A 27561-nucleotide genomic window follows, 5' to 3' on the forward strand; every position below is an offset into this window, starting at 1 on the left:
GGTACAAATTCTGATAATTATATGGATATTACTGATTGCTATGGTACGCTGTGATATTATAGGTTAGGAAAATTACCAGATTTGGTATAGAATAGGGAATGAAGACTTCAAGCAAGATAATGAAATTACGTTAATAAAGACTTTTCATATTTCTAAATTGATTCTTACCAGTTGCAAGAAGAAGAATGCGATCCAGAAGTCCCATAAGGTAACAAAGCTATGATTTCTGAGTAATAGACTGTGTCAATAACAAGTGCAGTATCCACCACTGACAGTCACAAGTGCAGTATCCACCACTGACAGTCACAATTAAAGTATCTAACCTGACAACAAGAGGACGAGGATCCTATGATGCTTAGATGAACTGTGTTATCACGTTCTTATCAAGTTCCAGAGGTTTCCTATCACCTGAAAAGCTTCAATGAAAAACTGATGAACAATGAAGGTAATTGTCAGGAAGCTACAACCCTGACATGTGTCCTGTGCATTAGGACTGAGGACTGGTAATGGTGCTATGTTTAGCAAGGAAGAGTCATTTTAACCCTTGCTTTGCTGATCAAAGACGTGACACCTGTTCAAAGACCAGTACGATGGAGGATTCCAGAATATCCAAGGCGAGCCAATGTAAGTCCAGGTTTTTAAAGGTGACACTGCACAGATATTAAAGCTATATTTCATCTATAGACTTTGTTTTCTTATTTCCAATTAACAAATAAATGAATTTTATTATGGATCTCTTCCTGAAACTGGACCCCTTCTTTAATTGACGGTTGCAGTTCATTTTGTGTGTTATGGATTGCCACTCACTAATCTTGGTGGGTTTCCCTCTCCCTCTTTGTCAGACTATGGTGACCTGGCCCATTTTAAGTTGGCCAATAAAGTCAGTTGGGCTATGTTCAACCCCCCTTTTACCTGGTACATATTTGCTACAGCTGCTTGTCTCCTCCCCTTCCCCTTTGGGTCCTGGAGGTGCTCATCTGCACTGTCTGGTTGAGAGCGAGTGATTTCTGAACCCCTTCTTGAACTTCTGCATGCCAGGGCATAGCAGGAGGGTGAACAATGGCTGAATACCCTGATTTCAGGGCTTAGTGCCTATCTTCTATCCCCTGCTGCCGCAGTAACAGGAGGCCGGCGGTCCGCAAGGCGTTCCCACCCTCCCGGTTTGTCTGAGCCCCAGTCCTATTCCCTCAATTCTCTGCCTGCTTGGCATTCACATGAGTGCCGTGCAGACACGGTAGCTATGCCTGCCATAGCTCCACCCACTGTAGCTTCGCCCACCCTTTCTGCTCCTGTTTTGCTGTCTGTCGGGCGCTTACATGCACGGTGATCAGACGAATTAGCTATGCCCACTCCCTCCCCACCCACACTCTCTGCTCCTCTACTTGCCGCTCCAGTGCTACTGTACACGTGCCGAGCAGAGTGTAGCCCCACCCACTATTTCCCCGACCATTCTCTCCCCACATGTCGGCGTCCTAAGCATGTATTGTACTATTACAGAATCACTGATAGTAACCCCACTGCAGCCACCACACAATCCCGTACAGCCATCAGACAATGATATGGGTTCCAGAGGCAGTACCTCTACCTCTGCGGAGGACACTCTGGAACCAATGCCAGTACTGTAAACACACAGTTGCCAACAAGTGTGTCAACCCTGCTTGCAGGTGCTGTACCCAGCATTGCTGATGTTAATAACGATGCTGGAATCGCTGCAGCCCCTGCTGTGCCCCAGGGTGCTTCCTCTGTTTTGGCTTCTGCCCTATCTAATGAAGCTGAATCATATAGGCGTAGATGCTGTAGTTCCAGAAATCAATATGGGAAAAGGGGAAAATGATTTTCTCAGTGCTCACCAAATTATCACAGGACCACGGGTGCCAGGTTTAGTGTGGCTGGAGTCCACTTGTAAATCCAGGCAAAAAAGGAAAAACCAGCACCAGGTGATTTCCATAAAAATTCATATTTTGTCTTTTTATTTAATCCATTGCTTGTAAAATGTTAAAAACATACATGTCATGAAATGTCAGGGGGCAATCATCCCCCGCACGTCTGACGCGTTTCGGACTTTATGTCCTTACTCATAGGCATCTAAAAATACTATGAACATACAAAGTTTATAACACATACACAAACCCAACCCCACATGTGAAAACTATTACAGAACAGATGGACCAATCATTATATGGTGGAATCGACCTTCAAATCTTGGTCTAGCAGAAAAAAGCAGAATCTCAATCATGTGGCAAACAAATATCGTTCTATCAAATATTACTCTTATCATTACTTTACAGAAATATAACAATTTGACACATTCACATATTTAATTATTCACCAGGACAATGACAGTTCACAGTCTAATAAAAAAGGGCTCTAAAAGTGACCCTGGAAATTATAGGCCAGTAAGTCTAACCTCCATTGTAGGTAAAATATTTGAAGGGTTTCTGAGGGATGTTATTATGGATTATCTCAATGAGAATAACTGTTTAACTCCATATCAGCATGGGTTTATGAGGAATCTCTCCAGTCAAACCGATCCAATCAGTTTTTATAATATAGTAACATAACAGCAAGGCCGAAAAAAGACATTTGTCCATCCAGTTCAGCCTATATTCTGTCAGCATAAATTAACAGATCTACATCCTTCTCAAGAACCTAATAACTGTAAGATACAATATTGTTACGCTCCAGGAAGACATCCAGGCCTCTCTTGAACCCCTCGACTGAGTTCTCCATCACCACCTCCTCAGGGCAGTGAGAATCTGGAATTCCATGCCTAACAGTAGAGATTTTTTTTATTTTGGTGGAAAAACCTTCTCTCCTCCAGACGCAGAGAATGCCCCCTTGTGACCGTCACATTCCTTGGTATAAAAAGATCCTCGGAGAAATATTTGTATTGTCCCCTTATATACTTATACATGGTTATTAGATTGCCCCTCAGTCATCTTTTTTCTAGACTAAATATTCCTAGTTTTGCTAACATCTGGGTATTGTAGTTCCCCATCCCTTTTATTAATTTTGTTGCCCTCCTTTGTACTCACTCTAGTTCCATTAAATCCTTCCTGAGCACCGGTGCCCAAAACTGTACACAGTACTCCATGTGCGGACTATCCCGGGATTTGTACAGATGGAGTATAATGCTCTCATCATGTGTATCCAGACATCTTTTTATGCATCCCATGATCCTGTTTGCCTTGGCAGCTGCTGCCTGGCACTGGCTGCTCCAGGTAAGTTTATCATTAACTAGGATCCCCAAGTCCTTCTCCATGTCAGATTTACCCAGTGGGTTCCTGTTCAGTGTGTAATGGTGATATGGATTCCTTCTTCCCATGTGTATAACCTTACATTTATCATTGTTAAACCGCATCTGTCAACTTTCGGCCCAAGTTTTGTATAATCTGCAAATATCGATATTTTACTGTGTAAACTTTCTACCAGATCGTTAATAAAATATGTTGAAGAGAATAGGTCCCACCAACCCCTGCGGTACTCCACTGGTTACAGCGACCCAGTTAGAGAATATACCATTTATAACCAATCTCTGCTTTCTTTCACTAAGCCAGTTACTCATTTACACACGCTTTCCCCCAGACCCAGGGTTCTCATTTTGTGTACCAACCTCTTGTGTGGCACGGTATCAAACGCTTTGGAAAAATCAAGATATACCACGTCCAATGACTCACCTTGGTCCAGTCTGTAGCTTACCTCTTACCTTTTCAACAGCTTTTTGGCTGTACAAAAAGTAAAGCCAAAAAACGAAGAGTGGTAGTAGTGGGAGACTCACTACTGAGAGGCATAGAAGCAGCCATCTGCAGAACGGGCATAACTGCAAGAGAAGTATGCTACCTCCCAGGTGCGAAGAACAAGGATGTAACCGATAGGATACCAAAGCTCATCAGTTCCAAAGATGTCCACCCATTTCTTCTGATACTTTTTGGCACCAATGACACGGCAAGGAAGAACCTACCGACAATCTGCAAGGACTTTGGAGACTTGAGGAAGAAAGTAACGGAACTGGATGCACATGTAGTTTTTTCTTCTATCCTTCCAGTAGACAGACATGGCATCAGGAGATGGAACAGGATCCTTGATGTGAACTGGCTAAGAAAATGGTGCAGTCAACAAGGATTCAGATTCCTGGACCACGGTGTGAATTAGCTGTATGACGGACTCCTCGCCAGAGACAAACTACACATCAACAAACCTGGGAAACATACATTCGCCAGAAGACTCGCTACAGAATCATAGAATCGTAGAGTTGGAAGGGACCTCCTCGGCCATCTGGTCCAACCCCCTGCTCAAAGCAGGATTTTCTAAATCATCCCACTCAGATGTCTGTCCAGCCTCTGTTTGAAGACTTCCATTGAAGGAGAACTCACCACTTATCGTGGCAGCCTGTTCCACTCATTGATCACTCTGTCAAAAAGTTTTTTCTAATGTCTAATCTGTGTCTCCTCCCATTCAGTTTCATCCCATTGCTTCTAGTCTTTCCTTGTGCAAATGAGATTAAAGATGATCCTTCTACAATGTGACAGCCCTTTAGATATTTGTAGACAGCTATTAAGTCTCCTCTTTTGCAAACTAAACATTCCCAAATCCTGCAACCTTTCCTCATAAGACAGGGTTTGCAGACCGGTCACCATTCTGGTCACTCTTTTCTGAACTTGCTCCAGTTTGTTGATGTCTTTTTTAAAATGTGGTGCCCAAAACTGGACACAATATTCCAGATGAGGTCTGACCAAAGAGGAGTAGAGGACAATAATGACTTCACGTGATCTACACTGTATGCTTCTGTTAATACATCCTAGAATTGCATTTGCCTTTTTTGCTGCTGCATCACACTGTTGACTCATATTCAGTCTGTGATCTATTAGTATACCCAAGTCTTTTTCACATGTGCTGTTGCTTAGCCCTATTCCTCCCATTCTGTATATGCTTTTTTCATTTTTATTGCCCAGATGTAGTACTTTGCATTTTTCCCTGTTAAAAACCAATTCTGTTAGTTGCTGCCCACTGCTCCAGTTTATTTATATCTTTTTGAATCCTCTCCTTCTCTTCTCTAGTATTAGCTATCCCTCCTAGCTTTGTGTCATCAGGAAATTTAATCAGTTTACCCTCAATTCCTTCATCTAAATCGTTGATAAAGATGTTGAACAATACAGGGCTCAGGACAGAGCCCTGTGGTACCCCACTTGATACATTCTTCCAACTGGATGTGCAGCCATTTACGACCACTCTTTGGGTCCGATCACTAAGCCAGTTATGAATCCACCTAACAGTTGCCTTGTCCATTCCATACTTACTCATTTTTTCAATAAGGATTGTATGAGATACTTTGTCAAATGCTTTGCTGAAGTCAAGATATACTATATCTACAGAATTTCCTTGATCCACCCAATCAGTGATTCCGTCATAGAAGGAATTTAAGTTAGTCTGACATGACTTGTTAGTTACAAACCCTTGCTGACTCTGTTTAATCACTTCATTCTTATCCAGGTACTGACATACATGTTGTTTAATAATTTGTTCAAAGATCTTTCCTGGTATAGAAGTCAGACTCACCGGCCTATAGTTGCCTGGGTCCACCTTCTTCCCCTTTTTGAAGATAGGAACATTTGCTCTTCTCCAGTCTTCTGGGACTTCTCCTGTTCTCCAAGAATTTTCAAAGATTATGGAGAGGGGTTCAAAAATTTATTCTGCTATCTCCTTCAGTACTCTGGGGTGTAATTCATCTGGACCTGGAGACTTGAATTCATTTAGGTTAGCTAAGTGTTTCCTCACTATCTTTCTGTTTATAGATATCCTGGATTCTTCTATTCCGTTAATAGGACAGTGAAGAACAGCTGATGTTATATTTCCTTTCTGAGAGAAAACAGATGCAAAATAGGAATTTAAAAGTTCGGCCTTCTCAACATCCTGTCTTACCATTTCATCATTTTCATCCTGTAAAAATCCTATAGCATCTTTGACTTTTCTTTTACTTTTGACATCCCCAAAATCCTTTATTATTGCTTTTGACATCTCTCGCAAGCCTCAATTCATTGCCAGCTTTAGAATATCTGATTTGTGCCCTGCAGGTTCTGCAGACAGCATTATATTCTTCTTTAGATATGCCTCCCTCTTTCCATTTTATAAACATTTCTTTCTTCCTTTTTAGCATGTGTTTAAGTTCTGTGTTCATCCATCCTGGTTTCCTTAATTGCTTCCTATTCTTCCCTCTTTTCGGAATTGTTAACAATTGTGCTTTGAGAATTTCATTTTTCAAGATTTCCCATACACTCATCAGGAGGGCATTAAACTAGAACAAGATGGGATGGGAAGAAAAACATTAGACTCGAACATGAAAATATACTGATTAAGGCTATGAGGTGTGGCAAAGAAGACCTGATGCAACATACTCAGAAGGAAGGTAAGAAAATTTCTAAAAACTATCCACAGGGGGGAGATTGGAACAAAACAAAATCCTCTAAACTGCATGCTCGCAAATGCCAGAAAGCCTGACAAGATGGAAGAACTAGAAGCAGAAATATCTACAGGTAACTATGACATAGTGGGAATAACCGAGACATGGTTAGATGAAAGGTATAACTGGGAATTTAACCTACAGGGTTACAGTCTGTTTAGAAAGGATCGTAAAAATCGGAGAGGTTTGTCTGTGTGTGTAAACATTCTTCAGTGGAGTATGTTAACCCTGCTGTTCTGTTCCCATGTACTATACACTTGTATTGCTCCTGGGTCACTATGACCCGGTTTATTAAATCTTGATTTTAGATACTCTAACTCAATTATTTTATACCTTTTGCTTACTAGACTGTATGGGAACATGTTTGGAAATAAAAAAAAATAAAAATGAAATCTATTTTTTTTTTATTCAGAAAAAACTTAGTAATAAGCAAAACGAAAAATAGCAAACTACACATGTGGTAAAAAAACAAACCAAAACAATCAAATCAAACATTTTGTGAAAAAAATTAAAGATAATAAACACTTCAATTTGAACATATTTATATGGTAATATTACTTTATGTATTCTTGCATGAAGAACAATAAACATGGGCTTTGCATAAGAATTGTTGGCATCCAGAACATGTAATACTTGTTTTGTTATCGCAAGAATAAGGGCAATAGCTGCACCTTTTTCTTTTTATTCTTGAAGCATCGCTGGTAGTGGCCATGGGGGTAGACAGTATGCAGTGACCTATAGCTTACAGAATCACACAGTAATAACACTAAGTACATGTAAAAAAATAAAATAAAAGTATTCCTTTACAATATACAATCTACCAACAGAATTGAATAAGAAAAGCATAACAAGCTAGATACCTGTAAAAAGCCAAGATACAGCCTGGAACAGAGATGTGTACAGAGCTGCTGTGCAAAGAAACTGAAAGGTCAAATGGCTAAGCATGCTAGCATATGTATACTGATAAGATCAGAGAAGATAAGGACCCTAATGACAAGGAGATAAGCAGGGAAGACACTTACTTAGCAAAAAAAAATCATTTGGAGGCCTTTAGAGCTCAGCTTTACAAAATAAGGCCCTCTTACACAGCACGTTCTGCGCAGAATTTACATGTGTAGTGCACACCTAGTGATCTCTCTGGATGCGCTCTACATTTTAGTATAGACTGCGCACCAAAAATAATCAATATAAAGCCATTTTTATGGTGCGCAGATCTCAATACAAATGTTAGGCGTCGGATTTCTGTGTTTACTCTGCAGTCTCCTGTTGTTTATCTACTGCAGAGGAGATTGCAGAGGAGATTGCCTTGCAGAAAATCTCTCCTGAGGCTAAGTCCTTCTGTCTTCCTACTGAGCATGCTCATGGGACGATCTCCCATTGGAGATCGGGAGTCATGTGCTCAGGTCCCGCTCCAGATCTCATTGGTCCATCTCAGAGATCTGGAAGCTTGCCGCTATAAAAGGCGCGCATGGCGGAACAGCTAGTATAGACTTACTTGCTGCTGTGTGTATAAGGACAGATGTATGATTCTGTGAATGACTCATTAAAAGCCCCTTCCCTCTGATATTACGTATGTGGTTAGGGACTGAGTTTAGAATCAGCGCCAGCGCTTCTCTGCTGCAACATCCACAGCTGCTAGCGTCCGACACTGCGCTTGCGCCTTGTCGTTTAGCGGCAGTGTCCACGCCGCGCTGCAGTAGCAGCCCCCTTTGCGTCCGCAGCTGCGATTCTGCGCACACGGTAGGTCTAGACGGACGTAGTGCCGCCGTCTCGGGCTACTCCTGTGACCTGATACCGTGTGTGCGTTTTTACTGAGTACTGTGACTTCAACAGGCTGTCTTTTGTGTTTGTGCTTGTTTGGCATCTCTGTGAATTAACTGAGATTGCTCCTGCCTTCACTCAGCAGCGGTTATAATCACCTACTGCACGGTGGACCCCGAGCAACGAACGCACTCTATTATTTTTATTTAATGCGTTCCGCCGTTCCTAACAGCATACACCCGGCAGAGTGTGTGTACGACCCCATTGAAATAATTTAGGAAATAAATAAATTGATATACAATAGTAGATGCAATAAATAGACCCAACCTCAAGTTTTAGAAACTTATAGAAAAATATCTACAGGGCCACACAAATTCTCTACGGGTCACTATGACCTGAACAGAACAGCAGGGTTAAAGACAAGGTTGGACAAGGAAATGGCATCACAACTCTTTTTGTTAAAGAATAAAGCTTTATTTAGCTTACAAAAATGCATACATACAAAGCCGCATAAAATGCATGGATTTTTATGTGCCGTTTCTGCCAAGAGATGCAGAATCTGCGCAGAAAATTCCACAAGCAAATCCGCAATGTGTGCATGGCTTCTCCCCTGTGTGAGTTCTCTGATGAGAAACAAGAGTTGATTTCTGACTAAAACATTTCACACATTCTGAACTAAAAAATGGCTTCTCTCCTGTGTGACTTCTCTGATGTGTAAAAAGAATTACTATCTCTGTAAAACATTTCCCACATTCTGAACATGAAAATTGCTATTCCCCATGTGAGTTCTCTGATGTCTAACAAGAGTTACTTTATTTGTAAAACATTTCCCACATTCTGAACATGAAAATGGTTCATCGCCGGTGTGAGTTCTCCGATGTCTAACATGATGTGATTTCTGATTAAAACATTTCCCACATTCTGAACATGAAAATGGCTTCTCCCCTGTGTGAGTTCTTTGATGTGTAACAAGATTTGATTTCTCATTAAAACATTTCCCACATTCTGAACATGGAGGGGTCTTTTCCCCCGTGTGAGTTCTCTCATGTTTAACAAGAATTGATTTATATGTAAAACATTTCCCACATTCTGAACATGAAAATGGCTTCTCCCCTGTGTGAGTTCTCTGATGAGTAACAAGAGCTGATTTCTGACTAAAACATTTCCCACATTCTGAACATGAAAATGGCTTCTTCCCTGTGTGAGTTCTTTGGTGTCTAATAACATTTGATTTTTTTGTAAAGCATTTCCCACATTCTGAACATGAAAATGGCTTCTCCCCTGTGTGACTTCTCTGATGTGTAAAAAGATTTGTCATCTCTGTAAAACACTTCCCACATTCTGAACATGAAAATGGTTTCTCTCCTGTGTGAGTTTTCTGATGTCTAATAAGATGCGCTTTCTGATCAAAACATTTCCCACATTCTGAACATGAAACGGTCTTCTCCCCTGTGTGAGTTCTCTGATGTTTAACAAGATGTGATTTCTGATTAAAACATTTCCCACATTCTGAACATGAAAATGGCTTCTCCTCTGTGTGAGTTCTCTGATGTGTAAAAAGAGTTGATTTCTGACTAAAACATTTCCCACATTCTGAACATGAAAATGGCTTCTCCCCTGTGTGACTTCTCTGATGTGTAAAAAGATTTGCTATCTCTGTAAAACATTTCCCACATTCTGAACACGAAAATGGCTTCTCCCCTGTGTGAGTTCTCTGATGAGTAACAAGAGTTGATTTCTGACTGAAACATTTCCCACATTCTGAACACGAAAATGGCTTCTCCCCTGTGTGACTTCTCTGGTGTCTAACAAGATGTGATTTATGGTTAAAACATTTCCCACACATGGAACAAGAAATTGTTTTCTCTGCTGTGTGAATTTTTTTATGTTTACGAAAAGATTTTTCAAGGAGAAAACTATTTCCATATTCTGAACGCGAAAATGGCTTTTTTGCTTTAGGAGCAATTAGTTTTTTAATGTTTATTTTGTGACTTTGATTTTCCTTAGTAGTCGGTAATGAATCAGAAGACAGGACCTGTTTCATAGGATCAGATGACAGATGTTTGCTGTGAAGGGATGATGGTATATCTGGCGTAATAACATTCACTTCAATTGTATCCTGTGGGATCTCAAGATCATCTGATTTAAAAATTGAAGATGTCAGCTGTCCCTCTGATCTCCTGGTACAGTCATCTGCCAAGAATAAAACCAATTATTATTTTTGAATAAAATCTTGAATTTAATATTTTTCTACTTAAAATGTCTGTACAAATGGCAAGCTATGTAAAAATATTAATTATTCACCAGGACAATGACAGTTCACAGTTTAATAAAAAAAAAGGGCTCTAAAAGTGACCCTGGAAATTATAGGCCAGTAAGTCTAACCTCTATTGTTGGTAAAATATTTGAAGGGTTTCTGAGGGATGTTATTCTGGATTATCTCAATGAGAATAAACTCCATATCAGCATGGGTTTTTGAGGAATTGCTCCAGTCTAACCGATCCAGTTTTTATAACATAGTAACATAACAGTTAGCAAGGCCGAAAAAAGTCATTTGTCCATACAGTTCAGCCTATATTCTGTCAGAATAAATTAACAGATCTACGTCCTTCTAAAGAACCTAATAACTGTAAGATACAATATTGTTACGCTCCAGAAAGACATCCAGGCCTCTCTTGAACCGCTCAACTGAGTTCTCCATCACCACCTCCTCAGGCAGGGAATTCCAGATTCTCACTGCCCTAACAGTAAAGAATCTTCTATTTTAGTGGAAAAACCTTCTCTCCTCCAGACGCAGAGAATGCCCCCTTGTGACCATCACATACCTTGGTGTAAACAGATCCTCGCAGAGATATTTATATTGTCCCCTTATATACTTATACATGGTTATTAGATTGCCCCTTAGTCATCTTTTCTAGACTAAATAATCCTAATTTTTCTAACATCTGGGTATTGTGGTTCCCCATCCCTTTTATTAATTTTGTTACCCTCCTTTGTGCTCACTCTAGTTCCATTATATCCTTCCTGGGCACCGGTGCCCAAAACTGTACACAGTACTCCATGTGCGGTCTAACCCAGGATTTGTACAGCGGCAGTATAATGCTCTCATCATGTGTACCCAGACCTCTTTTTATGCACCCCATGATCCTGTTTGCCTTGGCAGCCGCTGCCTGGCACTGGCTGCTCCAGGTAAGTTTATCATTAACTAGGATCCCCAAGTCCTTCTCCATGTCAGATTTACCCAGTGGTTTCCTGTTCAGTGTGTAATGGTGATATTGATTCCTTCTTCCCATGTGTATAACCTTACATTTATCATTGTTAAAACGTTTCCAACTTATCCAGATCTATCTGTAGCAGTCTTGTATTGACTGCTTTACATAGTTTTGTATCAGCTGCAAATATTGATATTTTACTGTGTAAACCTTCTACCAGATCGCTAATAAATATGTTGAAGAGAAAAAGTCCCACCAACCACTGCGGTACCCCACTGGTCACAGCGACCCAGTTAGAGAATATACCATTTATAACCACTCTCTGATTTCTATCACTAAGCCAGTTAACCATTTAGATACATTTTCCCCCAGACCCAGCATTCTCATTTTGTGTACCAACCTCTTGTGTGGCACGGTATCAAACGCTTTGGAAAAATCAAGATATACCACGTCCAGTGACTCACCTTGGTCCAGTATACAGCTTACCTCTTACCTATTCTACAGCTTTTTCGCTGTACAAAAAGTAAAGCCAAAAAGCTTAGAATAGTGGTAGTGGTGGGAGACACACTACTGTGAGGCACAGAAGCAGCCATCTGCAGAACGGACATAACTGCAAGAGAAGTATGCTGCCTCCCAAGTGCTAAGATCAAGGATGTGACCGATTGGAACTGATGAGCTTTGGTATCCTAAGATGTCCACTCATTTCTTGATACATGTTGTTCAGCAATAATACGGCAAGGAAGAACCTACCGACAATCTGCAAGGACTTTGGAGAGTTGAGGAAGAAAGTAAAGGAACTAGATGCACAGGTAGTTTTTTCTTCTATCCTTCCAGTAGACGGGCATGGCACCAGGAGATGGAACAGATCCTTGATGCGAGCAACCGGCTACGGCAATGGTGCAGTCAACAAGGATTCAGATTCCTGGACCACGGTGTGAATTACCTGTACGATGGACTCATCGCCAGAGACGTACCCCCCCCCCCCCACCAACCTGGGAAACACACATTCACCAGAAGACTCGCTATACTCATCAGGAGGGCATTAAACTAGAACAAGAGGGGATGGGAAGAAAAACATTAGACTCGAACATGAAGCCAGAAAATATACTGATGAAGGCTATGAGGTGCGGCAAAGAAGATCCGATGCAACATACTCAGAAGGGAGGTAAGAAAATTTCTAAAAAACAATCCACAGTGGGGAGATTGGAACAAAACAAAATCCTCTAAAGTGCATGCTCGCAAATGCCAGAAGCCTGACAAACAAGATGGAAGAACTAGAAGCAGAAATATCCGCAGGTAACTATGACATAGTGGGAATAACCGAGACATGGTTAGATGAAAGCTATGACTGGGCAGTTAACCTACAGGGTTACAGTCTGTTTAGAAAGGATCGTAAAAATCGGAGAGGAGGAGGGGTTTGTCTGTGTGTGTGTAAACATTCTTCAATGGAGTATGTTAAAGAAGAAGAGGTTGGACAAGGAAATGACATCACAACTCTTTTTGTTAACGAATATAGCTTTATTTAGCTTACAAAAACGCATACAAAGCCGCATGAAAAAATGCATGAAAATCTGCATAAAATGCGTGGATTTTTACCTGCGTTTTCTGTCAAGAGATGCAGAATCTGCACAGAAAATTCCACAGGCAAATCCGCAACGTGTGCATATACCCAAAAGAGGATTCTTTACTGTTAGGGCAGTGAGAATCTGGAATTCCTTGCCTGAGGAGGTGGTGATGGCGAACTCAGTCGAGCGGTTCAAGAGAGGCCTTGATGTCTTCCTGGAGTGTAACAATATTGTATCTTACAGTTATTAGGTTCTTTAGAAGGACTTAGATCTGGGGATTTATTCTGAAGGAATATAGGCTGAACTGGATGGACAAATGTCTTTTTTTGGCCTTGCTAACTATGCTACCTTACAGAATGAACCAGTTGATCATGGTGTTCAACTGTTTGTTAGATGGGAAACTGCCAATCTTAAAACGCTATTTGGCATATGACAGCATACCAAAGGGGCTGCCTGTATACAAATCCCTATCTGGAGATATAGGTGATAAAGTCATCCTGACTGAATGGGATGCTATGCTTAAAACCTTTCCTTTATCACTGATAAAAGGAAAAAACAATAGTTGGATAGTAAGAATAAGATATCTAAACTATATGGCAAATTAAGACCATATAAAAATCATCCCGAAATTATGAATCTATCCAGAAATATTAGAAATAGAATACAAAGCAAGGAAAAAGAAATTGTCCAAAAACAACATCAGAAATTGGACGGGATGTAATACTAGAATGTTGGAGGACAAATACAGTTTTTGAAACCTTAGATGAAATTGAAAGCAGTCTATCTCCTACTACGATATCAGAGGAAATGTTCTCTATCCACTTAATATCAGATGTTCAGAATACATCACCTCAATTGCCACTCCCCAGTAACATAGTTCTATCAATACAGATACTCCTCTATCCACCCACATGAGAACCTGTCATGGTCAGAATCCCCTTGGTGTAAAGGTATGGGGAATCAGACATCATTTTGGGCCCTAGAAAGGGTGACTTGGATAAAATTTTGCTACAATGGGAGGCAAATTGCATTTTTCGCTTTAATACAATATGCCCTACGGTTATAGTTGAAGGCTTTACATATACTGCCTTCCTTTGAAAATATATGGACCTTCTTTGAGTATACAGCTCTGGCAAAAATTAAGAGACCACTGCACAGTTTTATAAAAATAAGCTTCTCTGCATGTCTGACAGCCATTCCATTCCAGTGTCAGTTGAATTCCATGCAGAGTACACCTCATTCTACTTAACGTGCTTCTGATTAGGTGATCACCTGAACCAAATCTTATTTAAAGAAAGTATAAAAAACCCTGCTGTGGTGTTCACAATCTTCTTGCAATAGGACAAGCTGAATGGCAAAACAAGTGATAGTAATATCCCGAAAGTAATAGGAATGAAAAAATAACTTAACCATGCCAAGGGAGATGAAAAGAAAAGTCTTGAATGAGAAAAAGAAGAGCTCAATTCTGGCTTTACTAGCAGAGGGATACAGTGAGCATCATGTTGCCTCCATCCTTAAAATTTCTATGATGGCAGTCCATTACAACAAGGTCAAGCAGCAGACATTGGGGACAACAAAGCTACAGACCGGCAGAGGGCGAAAACGACTCTCCACTGACCTGGTTGACCGTCATCTTATTCGAATGTCACTAAGCAACTGCAGGAGGACATCAAGTGATCTACAAAAGGAATGAAAAATGGCAGCTGGGGTGAAGTGCACGGGAAGAACAGTTCACAACAGGCTCCTAGAGGCAGGGCTAAAGCCATGTGAAGCTAGAAAAAACCTTTTCATCAATGAGAAGCAAAGGAGAGCCAAGTTTGCCAAAGACCAAAAGGACTGGACCATAGAGGACTGGAGTAAGGTAATCTTCTCTGAGGAGTCTAATTTTCAGCTTTGCAAAACACCTGATTGTCTAATGGTTAGACGGAGACCTGGAGAGGTGTACAATCCGCAGTGTCTTGCACGCACTGTGAAATTTGGTAGAGGATCGGTGATGATCTGGGGATGCTTCAGCAAGGCTAGAATTGGGCAGGTTAATCTTTGCTAAGGACGTATGAATCAAGCCACATGCAAGGTTATCCTGGAAAAACAGTTGATTCCTTCTGCTCAGGTAATGTTCCCCAACTCTGAGGTCTGGTTTTTCCAGCAGGACAATGCGCCATGCCACACAGCTAGGTCAATCAATGTGGATGAAAGACCACCACATCAAATTCCTGTCATGGGCAGCCCAATCTCCAGACCTGAACCCCATTGAAAACCTCTGGAATGTAATCAAGACAAAGATGGATAGTCACAAGCCATCAAACAAAGAAGAACTGCTTAAATTTTTGTACCAGGAGAGGCATAAGGTCACGCAAAAGCAGTGTGAAAGACTAGTGGAAAGCATGGCAAGACGCATGAAAGCTGTGATTAAAAATCATGGTTATTCCACAAAACATTGATTTCTGAACTCTTCCTGAGTTAAAACATTAGTATTGTTGTTTCTAAATGATTATGAACTTGTTTTCTTTGCATTATTTGAGGTCGGCAAGCACTGTGTTTTTTTGTTATTTTGACCATTTATCACATTCTCTGAATAAATACAAAATGTAGTGCTTGGAAATGCAGAGACATATTGTCAGGAGTTTATAGAGCAAAACAGCAATTTACATTTTACTCAAAAATAAACCTATAAAGAGAAAAATCAGACAAACTGAACTTTTTGCAGTGGTCTCTTTATTTTCGCCAGAGCTGTATATGTCCCTTGTAGATTAAGTGCACCCTGCAAAGGGGAAAAACTGTCACCTCTTCATAAACTGAAGAGGATGAAAACCATTAATATTTAAATAGTAAAGGAAATTGATTTTTGGCCTGAGTCCCAGTAAAAGATCTAACCATACATATGAAGCTAATGACCACCTCTTGTTGGATGGCCAGACCTATATAATATACGATTCTCCCAGTTTAAATAATACTGAGGAGTAAAATCCTTTCCATAAGGTCCTACCGGTGACCTTCTCTAAACCACATATAATGCAGAACAACGGGCACTCTAAGTGTATGGACGGTGCCCCCATGAGGCACAGTAGGACTATGTAAATATCTAAAATTATCTTACTCTTTTCTTGTTCCATATAACTAACTTTGCGGATCAATAATGACAGTTAAATAAACCCCCAGCGGATGTATAGAACAGCTTTAAAAAATCTAATACAAGACATATAAATGATTTGTGTTGGGACCTGACTAGTACCTTATAATGATCATCACAATATATACATGATCTTGTGGTAATGTATACAGTCATATGTTAAAGTTTGGGCACCCCTATTAATGTTAACCTTTTATCTTTATAACAATTTTGGTTTTTGCAACAGCTATTTCAGTTTCATATATCTAATAACTGATGGACTCAGTTATATTTCTGGATTCAAATGAGGTTTATTGTACTAACAGAAAATGTGCAATCTGCATTTAAACAAAATTTGACTGGTGCAAAATTATGGGCACCTCAAAATAAAAGTGACATTAATATTTCATAGATCCTCCTTTTGCAAAAATAACAGCCTCTAGTCGCTTCCTGTAGCTATTAATGAGTTCCTGGATCCTGGATGAAGGTATTTGTGACCATTCCTGTTTACAAAACAATTCCAGTTCACTTAAGTTTGATAGTCGCCGAGCATGGACAGCCCGCTTCAAATTATCCCACAGATGTACAATGATATTCAGGTCTGGGGACTGGGATGGCCATTCCAGAACATTGTAATTGTTCCTCTGCATGAATGCCTGAGTAGATTTGGAGCGGTGTTTTGGATCATTGTCTTGCTTAAATATCCATCCCCTGCGTAACTTCAATTTCTTCACTGATTCTTGCACATTATTGTCAAGAATCTGCTGATACTGAGTTGAATCCATGCGACCCTCAACTTTAACAAGATTCCCGGTGACGGCATTGGCCACACAGCCCCAAAGCATGATGGAACCGCCACTAAATTTTACTGTGGGTAGCAAGTGTTTTTCTTGGAATGCTGTGTTTTTTAGCCTCCATGCATAACGCCTTTTTGTATGACCAAACAACTCAATCTTTGCTTCATCAGTCCACAGGACCTTCTTCCAAAATGTAACTGGCTTGTCCAAATGTGCTTTTGCATTCCTCAGGCGACTCTGTTTGTGGCGTGCTTGCAGAAACGGCTTCTTTCGCATCACTCTCCCATACAGCTTCTCCTTGTGCAAAGTGCGCTGTATTGTTGACCGATGCACAGTAACACCATCTGCAGCAAGATGATGCTGCAGGTCTTTGGAGGTGGTCTGTGGATTGTCCTTGACTGTTCTCACCATTCTTCTTCTCTGCCTTTGATATTTTTCTTGGCCTGCCACTTCTGGGCTTAACAAGAACTGTACCTGTGTTCTTCCATTTCCTTACTATGTTCCTCACAGTGGAAACTGACAGGTTAAATCTCTGAGACAACTTTTTGTATCCTTCCCCTGAAAAGCTATGTTGAATAATCTTTGTTTTCAGATCATTTGAGAGTTGTTTTGAGGAGCCCATGATGCCACTCTTCATAGGAGAATCAAATAGGAGAACTACTTGCAAGTGGCCACCTTAAATACCTTTTCTCATGATTTGATACACCTGGCTATGAAGTTCAAATCTCAATGAGGTTACAAAACCAATTTAGTGCTTCAGGAAGTCAGTAAAAAGTAGTTAGGAGTGTTCAAATCAAGAAAATGATAAGGGTGCCCATACTTTTGCACCGGTCAAATTTTGTTTAAATGCAGATTGCACATTTTCTGTTAGTACAATAAACCTCATTTGAATCCAGAAATATAACTGAGTCCATCAGTTATTAGATATATGAAACTGAAATAGCTGTTGCAAAAACCAAAATTGTTATAAAGAAAAAAGGTTAACATTAATAGGGGTGCCCAAACTTTAACATATGACTGTATATGGCAACAAGGAGCATAATTATATTGAGCCGCAAACATCTTATTCGCACTGACTCAGGTTGCATTTGATGCAAGGAAGGTGTGTGGTATAGATTACATCAGACCCCCCTGGTGGAGACACAGCGCATACGATGATATTGAACGCGGACAGGCTTACTGAAAGCCGACGGGCTGGAAGGCCGTAAAGGAGAGCGCATGCGCACAGTTTTCTGAAGTGCGAATGGATTGGACAGTCTACAGGAAAAATGGAGAGAGAGGAGGCACCGAATAATGACGCCGCAGTCCCCCAGAACTAATCTCCACCAAGTAAGTAGTAAAAACTACAAGATGGGGTGAGATGGGTAATAAATAAGGCTGGGTTCACATTACGTTTAAGCAGTCCGTTAGACGGACTGCATTACACCGTGGCATAATGCGGTGTGACACAGTCCGTTAATGCTGCCATTGCCCTCCATTGTCGGGCGCATCGCGACCCATGCCGTAAAGAAGCAAGCATTCGTGATGTGCCGTCATTCAGTGACAGAGCCTCGGACGCGGGCTGCAGCGTCTGAGGCTCCGTCACCGCTAGCACAGATAAAGCATCTGCGCTAGCGGTACAGCATTAATGTGATCGCGTTAATGCTATAGCGTTAATGCAGACCATCAAAGCTATGCGTTGAACGGTCTGCATAACGCAATGTGAACCTGGCCTAAATGATAAGATGGGCTCTCATGGTTCCCCCAATGAGGAGGAGGTAGGGCTGGCTTGTATATGAGTGAAAACCAATCACAGGACAGATGACAATCTGATACAGCAGACCATGAGTACCTATTAGTCAGAAGAGAGAATTATGGGCATTGGTGGTAAAAGACAGACTAGTATTGGCTGACCTGTGGAAGTGATGCGACAGAGGTGATAAAAGGTCTGGTTCAGTCCCATCAGCTCATTATAGCCTCATTCCCTTGATGATGCTGCAAGGCGAAACATGTCGGGGAGGCTAATGGCTGTTCTATTTTAGATTGCATATGACTGATGTAGTGCTCAAAAATGGTACACCTATATAGGACAGTTGCAGCAGATTTCGCTAAAATAAGGCTGAATAGATGAGGATGTGCCTAATTTACCAACTCACAGGAGAGTATTAGTAGGTAGTTCTGCCTGACAGCATTTGTCATATGTGCGCCTGATAAAAACAAACATAGAAAATTATACAGGATGAAAGGAATAGTGAATCTGGTTTGGCAACTAATGAAGCACTAGCATTTTAATTGAATAAGGAGGAATATACTCGTCACTTTCTCACCAGAAAATGTGTTTTTAAATGTGTGTCAAATCTATACATATAAAACTGAGTGTATGTATGTATGTATGTATGTATGTATGTATGTATGTATGTATGTATGTAGATCAATACACGCCCACTCCACATAGCAACCAATCACTAAGCATCTTTCATTTCACCAGCGCTGTTTAAAAGATGAAAGCTGAGCTGTGATTGGTTGCTATGAGCGAAAGTTTTCCTTGTAGACAGTTGTGGTAACTGAGGCCTATTATCCTTATAATTTCTATGGTGTTATCGTCCTTCTGTAAAGCTGGAAATAAAAATAATTTATTACCGTGCCGACACAGACCTCCCTCTGACACAGACTGCAGGGGGAGCCGAGAATCAGGAACTTCTTTGTCTGGCATGAAGCATCTCATTAACTTAAAACTTCAAAAACAGAGTAAAAAAAGAATCACAAGACAGATTTCTCCAACCCAGGTAACATTTTAATCGATGTTACAGCGCCAACCTGACAATCTTGACTTTGACGGGATAATGTGGGATATTAGTGGTAGTAGTCTGGTGGCTCTGGCTGAAGGGATGATGTGGGATATTAGGGGCAGTAGTCCGGTGGCTATGGCTGACTGGATGATGTGGAATATTAGGGGTAGTAGTCCAGTGGCTCTGACGGGATGATGTGCGATATTAGTGGTAGTAGTCCGGTGGCTCTGGCTGACGGGATGATGTGGGATATTAGCGATAGTAGTCCAGTGGCTCTGGCTGACAGGATGATGTGGGATATTAGGGATAGTAGTCCAGTGGCTCTGGCTGATGGGATGATGTGGGATATTAGGGATAGTAGTCCAGTGGCTCTGGCTGATGGGATGATGTGAATATTAGGGGTAGTCGGTGGCTCTGACGGGATGATGTAGGACATTAGGGGTAGCAGTCCAGCGGCTCTGGCTGACGGGATGATGTTGGATATTAGGGGAAGTTGTCTGGTGGCTCTGGCGGGATGATATGGTATGTTAGTGGTAGTAGTCCGATGGCTTTGGCTGATGGGATGATGTGGGATATTAGTGGTAGTAGTCCAGTGGCTCGGACAGGATGATGTGGGATATTAGGGGAAGTTGTCCGGTGGCTCTGGCTGACGGGATGATGTTGGATATTTGAGTGAGTGGGCAGGGCTTTACACTCAGCTATAATATATATATTCATTCTAATTTGTTATAACTAACCACAGTTAGTTACTATGCCCGGGCAATACCGGGCTCTTCACCTAGTCATTATTTAAAATTAAAAATAAATTTCAGTTATAAACACACGGAGTTGAAAAATAAATCTAACTTTACCCCCTCCATGAATACTCAGACTCTTGAAATATTTCAGAAATGTGTCATTGACGACATTAGACAGGTTAGCAACAAGAGATGCACTAATTTTAAATACAACTTAACTTTCCATGAACGTCAAGATATCAAACAATTGCAGGACAATCAAAAGAAGGGGTGTGTGAGAGGACACAGCATTGTATCTTAATTAACCTGATGTCTATATTCAGCAGGCCTGGAAGAATAGACCTCTATATGTTGGCTTTTGAATTTGTGTGTTTCTGGTTGGTCAAGAAAACAGACTTTTGCTTATGTGAGACTGAACTATTGTTTTGCAAGTTGACATTTGTTGTAACATGCTGTGCTGTTATCCTGTTACATAATCAAACAATGAGAGTTGGTTGTCACCAGTCTTCCCCTTATCTGTGAAAGCTGTATTGAAGGACTCTTGTTAACCATAAAAAGAGGTTATATGCCTCTGTATGAGACCCAGAGATTCAGCCAAGACATCCAAAGGACCAGAGACAGGACAGCAAACAAGACATCATGGCTCCATCACGAGGGATACATTTGTAATTCTACAGGATGCCAGCTTAGGGGACCATGGCCCCTTCTGGAAGAATACAGATCTGATCCATGGACCAAGGGTGAGATTCTGTAATGTGCACCATTTTGGGCTACTTTACTGGGACTGCTCTAAGTGTTATTTGCCTGTTTTGTGGTTCAATAAAGTATTCCCACACGGTTTTATCGTCACCATGTGCTGTCTGAGTAGCGTTATGCCCATGGTGAAAGGAGAGCAGACGTTTGGTGGGATCTTTAATAGATAGCGGGCACAGTGTTAGTCGCAGCCGCCCCCTTCCTGCAACTGCTGGGCGATCATGTGTGCCCGCTATTAAAAAGAATGAATATTCACTGCTCTCCACTCCCATGGGTGTGGATAGTTCTGCAGTGAATATTCCTTCCCTTTAGTAGTGGGCACACGTGAAAGCCCAGCAGTTGCAGGAAGGGGGCAACTGCGGCTAACACTGTGCCCGATATTAAAGATCAGTGAATATTCACTGTTGCACAGTCCCAGCATGGGGAGCAGTGAGTATTCTGACAGCTGTCCTCGGCTTGTAAGCAGCACATGTCGTCACTGCTATGTGATGCTTACAAGCATAAATCAGCTGCTGGCATCGGAACAGGACGCTCCGATGGAGCCCAGGGGAGGTAAGTATAATTGTTTATGTTTTTTTTAATGCTGTTCTGATGTGGGCCATGCATACCAGGATTGGGATGAGGGCCATTCATTCCAAGATGGAGATGGGACCATGCATACCAGGATAGGGATGAGGGGGCCATGCATACCAGGATAGAGTTGAGGGGGACCATGCCTACCAGGATAGGAATCAGGAGGCCATGCATACCAGGATAGGGATGAGGTGGCCATGCCTACCATTATAGGGATGAGGAGGCCATGCCTACCATTATAGGGATGAGGAGGCCACACATACCAGGATAGGGATGAGGAGGCCAGGCATACCAGGATAGGAATGAGGAGGTCATGCATACCAGGATAGGGATGAGGTGGCCATGCCTACCATTATAGGGATGAGGAGGCCATGCCTACCATTATAGGGATGAGGAGGCCACACATACCAGGATAGGGATGAGGAGGCCAGGCATACCAGGATAGGGATGAGGAGGCCATGCATACCAGGATGGGGGGGTCATGCATATCAGAATAGGGATGAGGTGGCTATGCATACCAGGGTAGGGATGAGGGGGCCATGTATTCCAGGATGGGGGAGGAAGGGGCCATGCATACCAGTATGGTGATGAGGGGACCATTTAAACCTGGATTGGGGAGATATACACTCACTGGCCACTTTATTAGGTACACCATGCTAGTAAGGGGTTGGACCCCCTTTTGCCTTCAGAACTGCCTCAATTCTTCGTGGCAGAGATTCAACAAGGTGCTGGAAGCATTCCTCAGAGATTTTGGACCATATTGACATGATGGCATCACACAGTTGGCGCAGATTTGTCGGCTGCACATCCCTGATGCGAATCTCCCGTTCCACCACATCCCAAAGATGCTCTATTGGATTGAGATCTGGTGACTGAGGAGGCCATTTGAGTACAGTAAACTCATTGTCATGTTCAAGAAACCAATCTGAGATGATTCGAGCTTTATGACATGGCGCATTATCCTGCTGAAAGTAGCCATCAGATGTTGGGTACATTGTGGTCATAAAGGGATGGACATGGTCAGCAACAATACTCAGGTAGGCTGTGGCGTTGCAACGATGCTCAATTGGTACCAAGGGGCCCAAAGAGTGCCCAGAAAAAATTCCCCACACCATGACACCACCACCACCAGCCTGAACCGTTGATACAAGGCAGGATGGATCCATGCTTTCATGTTGTTTACGCCAAATTCTGACCCTACCATCCCAATGTCGCAGCAGAAATCGAGACTCATCAGACCAGGCAACGTTTTTCCAATCTTCTACTGTCCAATTTCGATGAGCTTGTGCAAATTGTAGCCTCAGTTTCCTGTTCTTAGCTGAGAGGAGTGGTACCCAGTGTGGTCTTCTGCTGCTGTAGCCCATCTGCCTCAAAGTTCGACGCACTGTGCGTTCAGAGATGCTCTTCTGCCTACCTTGGTTGTAACAGGTGGCAATTTGAGTCACTGTTGCCTTTCTATCAGCTCGAACCAGTCTGCCCATTCTCCTCTGACCTCTGGCATCAACATGGCATTTCCGGCCACAGAACTGCCGCTCACTGGATTTTTTTTCTTTTTCGGAACATTCTCTGTAAACCCTAGAGATGGTTGTGCGTGAAAATCCCAGTAGATCAGCAGTTTCTGAAATTCTCAGACCAGCCCTTCTGGCACCAACAATCATGCCACGTTCAAAGGCACTCAAATCACCTTTCTTCCCCATACTGATGCTCGGTTTGAACTGCAGGAGATTGTCTTGACCATGTCTACATGCCTAAATGCACTGAGTTGCCGCCATGTGATTGGCTGATTAGAAATTAAGTCTTAACACACAGTTGGACAGGTGTACCTAATAAAGTGGCCAGTGAGTGTATATACCAGGATAAGGGATATTAGTACAGAATTCACCACATTTTTTGCTTCAATTTTTTTTTCTAATTTCGTTGCTCCTCCAGTCCATGGCCCACGGACTGAGAGGGAAGCAACCCTTTTTACCTCACTTCCTGAGAGCTTCATCACATGTAAAAAATGCAGAGTGTGTCAAATACTTCACTCGAAAAAACGATTGCTTTTTTTAAGGGGATACTGAATATAACATTCCAGATCACATAACTAGTACTACCAAAGGTGGGATTTACTACATGAAATGCCCCTGCAATACACTATACATAGGCCGCACAGGACGCTCTATGAACAATCCGATCAGTGAATACCTGCATAATATAAGAAACACATTGTGTGGCCATCCCCGATCTAAACATTATTTAGAGAAATTGTGGGGGATACAGGAAGTCTCTAGACACTGGCGAAGTGGGGACTATATTAAGCAAGTGTCTTGTGCAGAAAGTCTGTGGATATTTGAACTGGATACGTCAAAACCAAAAGACTTATAATGAAGTGGATTTGATATATTTCCTGCTAGCCAATCACACCTATGTTTGCTCATTCTGCCTCCCAAATATGGAATAAAAAGACATCAAACAATGTTATGTAGGTGAAAAAATACCAGTAAAACCTTCTACTCATCCAGCAAAAAACAAGTCCCCACTCAGGTCCATCATCTGTCAGTGGAAAAACAGAGGCTTCCACATTATTAGTGGCTCAAAGGCTCTTGAAAAGCAACATAGCTCCGGTAAACCAACATCCACTCTCCCAAAGTCAAATCTCCTCCTCGCTTCTGAGCCTTGTAGTGCGCCAAAACCACATTTACCATCCATGTATTTGGCATTACTATAGTGAGAAGAACCCACTTAATTTGCGGTGTGTGTCTCGTGGAGCACAATCTGGTCACTATGTGTTGGGCAATAAATGGCATAGTTGCAATTTTCAGTCTCCAACATCCATTGCGTGCAAATGTCTGGAAAGTGACTGTGGAATCAAAGTAGTCACTACTCCTATAGATTAACCCCTTCACCCCGAAGCCTGCATTCTGACCACTGTCACTTTATGAGGTCAGAACTCTTCAATGGATCCCACCAATTCTGAGAATGTTTTCTCAAGACATACAAGACATATTGTACTTCATGATAGTGGTAACATTTTTCATATGACTTACGTTTGAGAAAAAAAACAAATCTGAAATTTGGGTGCAAATTCTGAAAATTTTGCAATTTTCAAACTTTTAATTTTTATGCTCTTAAATCGGAGAGGAGAGTCATATCGCCCAATATAGTTGATAAATAACATTTCCCACATGTCTACTTTACATCAGCATAATTTTGGAAACCGTTTATTTTTGTTAGGAAGACATAACGGTTAAAAGTTGACCTTTGATTTCTCATTTTTACAACAAAATTTGCAAAACCATTTTTTTTAGGGACCACCTCACATTTGACGTGACTGAGGGGCCTATATGACAGAAAATATTTAGATTGTGAGCCCCATTGGAGACAGTGCCAATAATGTCTGCAAAGCGAGAATTAATGACGCTATATGAGTAAAATAAATAAAAATACCAAAAAGTGACAACATTCTAAAAACTGCACCCCTCAAGGTACTCACAACCACATTCAATAAGTTTATTAACCCTTCAGGTACTTAACAGGAATTTTTGAAATGTGGAAGGAAAAAATAACATTTACTTCTCTTTCACAAAAATTTTCCTTTAGACCTACTTTTTTTTTTTTTTAAACTTTTGCAAAGGTAACAGGAGACAATGGACCATCCAACTTGTGCAATTTATTCCGAGCAAGGCGATACCCCAAATGTGGGGTAAATCTACTGTATGGGCACACGGCCATTTCACTTTTTGAATGTAAAATTTGCAGGAATAATTAGCTGACACCATGTCATATTTGGAGAGCCCCTGATGTGCCTAAACAGTGGAAACACCTAACAAATGACACCATTTTGGAAACTAGACCCCTTAGGGAACTTATCTAGTTGCGTGTTGAGCACCTTGAACCTACAGGTGTTTCATAGACGTTTATAATGTAGAGCCATAAAAATAAAAAAACATTTTTCCCAGATAAATCTTTTTTAGCTCCAAATTTTGCATTTTTATAAAGGGTAACAGGAGAAATTGCTCCATACGATTTGTTGTGCAATTTCTCCTGAGCGCGCAGATACCAAATATGTGGAGGAAAACAACTGTTTGAGCGCACGGCAGGGCTTGGAAGGGTAGGAGCGCCATTTGACTTTTTGAAAGTAAAATTTACTGGAATAATTAGCGGATGCCATGTCGCATTTGGAGAGACCCTGTTGTGGCTAAACAGTAGAAATCCCTCACAAGTGACCCCATTTTGGAAATTATACCACTTTGGAAATTTATCTACAGGTGTAGTGACGATTTTGACTCCATGAGTGTTTTCCAGAAACAAGCAGCAATGGATGTTGCTGAGTGAAAATTGTGAACTGCTGTTGTAGTGACCTGTACATTATGCCCAACTCCTGCTTCTGGAGACACGCACCTGTAAATTAGGTGGGCACTCATCAGTACAGAAATGCAAAGCATGTGGGCACTAAATGAGGTTTAGGCACACTGGTGCTCAGAAGGGAGGGTAGAATTTGCTGAATTTGTTTTGGGGTGTGAGGGACCATTTCTCTTTTACAGAGCCTTTGTGCTACCAGTAATGTGGAAGCCCTCTATATTTCCGTTAACAGATGACGGACCTGAGTCAGGGCTCGCTTTTTTGTGGATTGAGTTGAAGCTTTTATTGTGAACATTTTACATAACATTTATGATCACAGTTACTCTGGACTCCGTCTGGCCTCTGTTTAGTGATATCCTTTCCAAAAGTGCATGAAACTGTGGTGGACCGCACTTTTATGTAAAAAGACCCACACGTCGGATAACAGGTCAGACGGCGTCCACAGTGCCTCCATCTGCCTTATTATAGAGAATCTTCCGCCAGAGGTTCCATCTAAATCACGTATTTCAGAGATTTGCACGGAAACCCCAGTGTAAGCGCAGAGTGCAGGATAAATGTGCGCTGGGCCTTACTGCAATCTTTAGGAAGCAGAATGAAAAAAAATCAACAGCAGGTGAAGAATTGGTTTTACTTTTTACGCCGTTCCTCGTGCGGCATAAGTGATTAGGCGACATTATTCTTTGGGTCGGTGCGATTACAGCTACACCCTATAGTGGGCGTTGCTGCGGGGTGTCAGCTCTAACACAGCGCTCAGCTTGAGGTGGAGTGATCAGTGCGCCATACCTGTACTGCTGTTTGTGGGAACGCAGCTCCCGCAGTGCAGTACATGTATGGTGCATGTCGGGAAGGGGTTAATAAGCCCAAAAAAAAGGGCATTCAAAATCTTGAAAGCCATGAATAGTGAAATAGCATTTCAGGAGTTTAAAGCTCTAAATAAGAAATATAAAAAAGAAATCAAGCGAGCAAAGTTATCTACAGAGAAAGAAAAAGCCAACGACATTAAAATAATCCCAAACATTTTTATAAATACATCAATGCCAAAAACAAAAAAAACACAGATGGTATCGGCCCTTTATCCCCTTAAGGGTATGTGCACACGCTGCGGATTCCGCTGCGTTTCCGCAGCGGTTTTGGCCGCTGCGGACCCGCAGCAGTTTTAGCTGCGGTGTACAGTACCATTCAAATGAATGGTATAAAAAAACCGCTGTGCCGACGCTGCGGAAAAATCCGCGCAGATTTGCTGCGGTTTTGAATCCGCAGAAAGAATTGACATGCAATTCTTTCTGCGGAAACCGCTGTGGGTTCCTATCTCCACCATTGTGGAGATAGTGAATCCGCAGGACCAAACCGCAGGCAAAACCGCAGATAATCCGCAGGTGTTTGGACCTGCGGATTATCTGCGGTTTTTGCAAAATCCGTGCGGATTAATCCGCAGCGGATTCCGCAGCGTGTGCACGTACCCTTACTCCCAAGGGTGGTTTGCAC

The 27561-nt window shown here is 41.7% G+C and overlaps 2 protein-coding genes across 2 annotated transcripts in view; one reads left to right on the top strand and one right to left on the bottom strand.

Moving 5' to 3' along the window:
• Window positions 1–27561, top strand: part of LOC141047240 (uncharacterized) — a 640258-nt gene that overhangs the window by 27033 nt on the left and 585664 nt on the right. The window lies entirely within an intron of this gene.
• The window catches only part of LOC141047223 (uncharacterized), a 50669-nt gene continuing 31778 nt past the window's right edge, over window positions 8671–27561 (bottom strand). Inside the window, 2 exon segments of the mRNA XM_073542176.1 lie at window positions 8671–8987; window positions 8990–10411. Of these exon segments, the coding sequence (XP_073398277.1) occupies window positions 8746–8987; window positions 8990–10411 (1664 nt within the window). The 3' untranslated portion in view covers window positions 8671–8745.

This window comes from Dendrobates tinctorius, unplaced genomic scaffold (genome assembly GCF_039654945.1).
Source record: "Dendrobates tinctorius isolate UK_male_01 unplaced genomic scaffold, ASM3965494v1 ptg000126l, whole genome shotgun sequence".
NCBI lineage: Eukaryota > Metazoa > Chordata > Amphibia > Anura > Dendrobatidae > Dendrobates > Dendrobates tinctorius.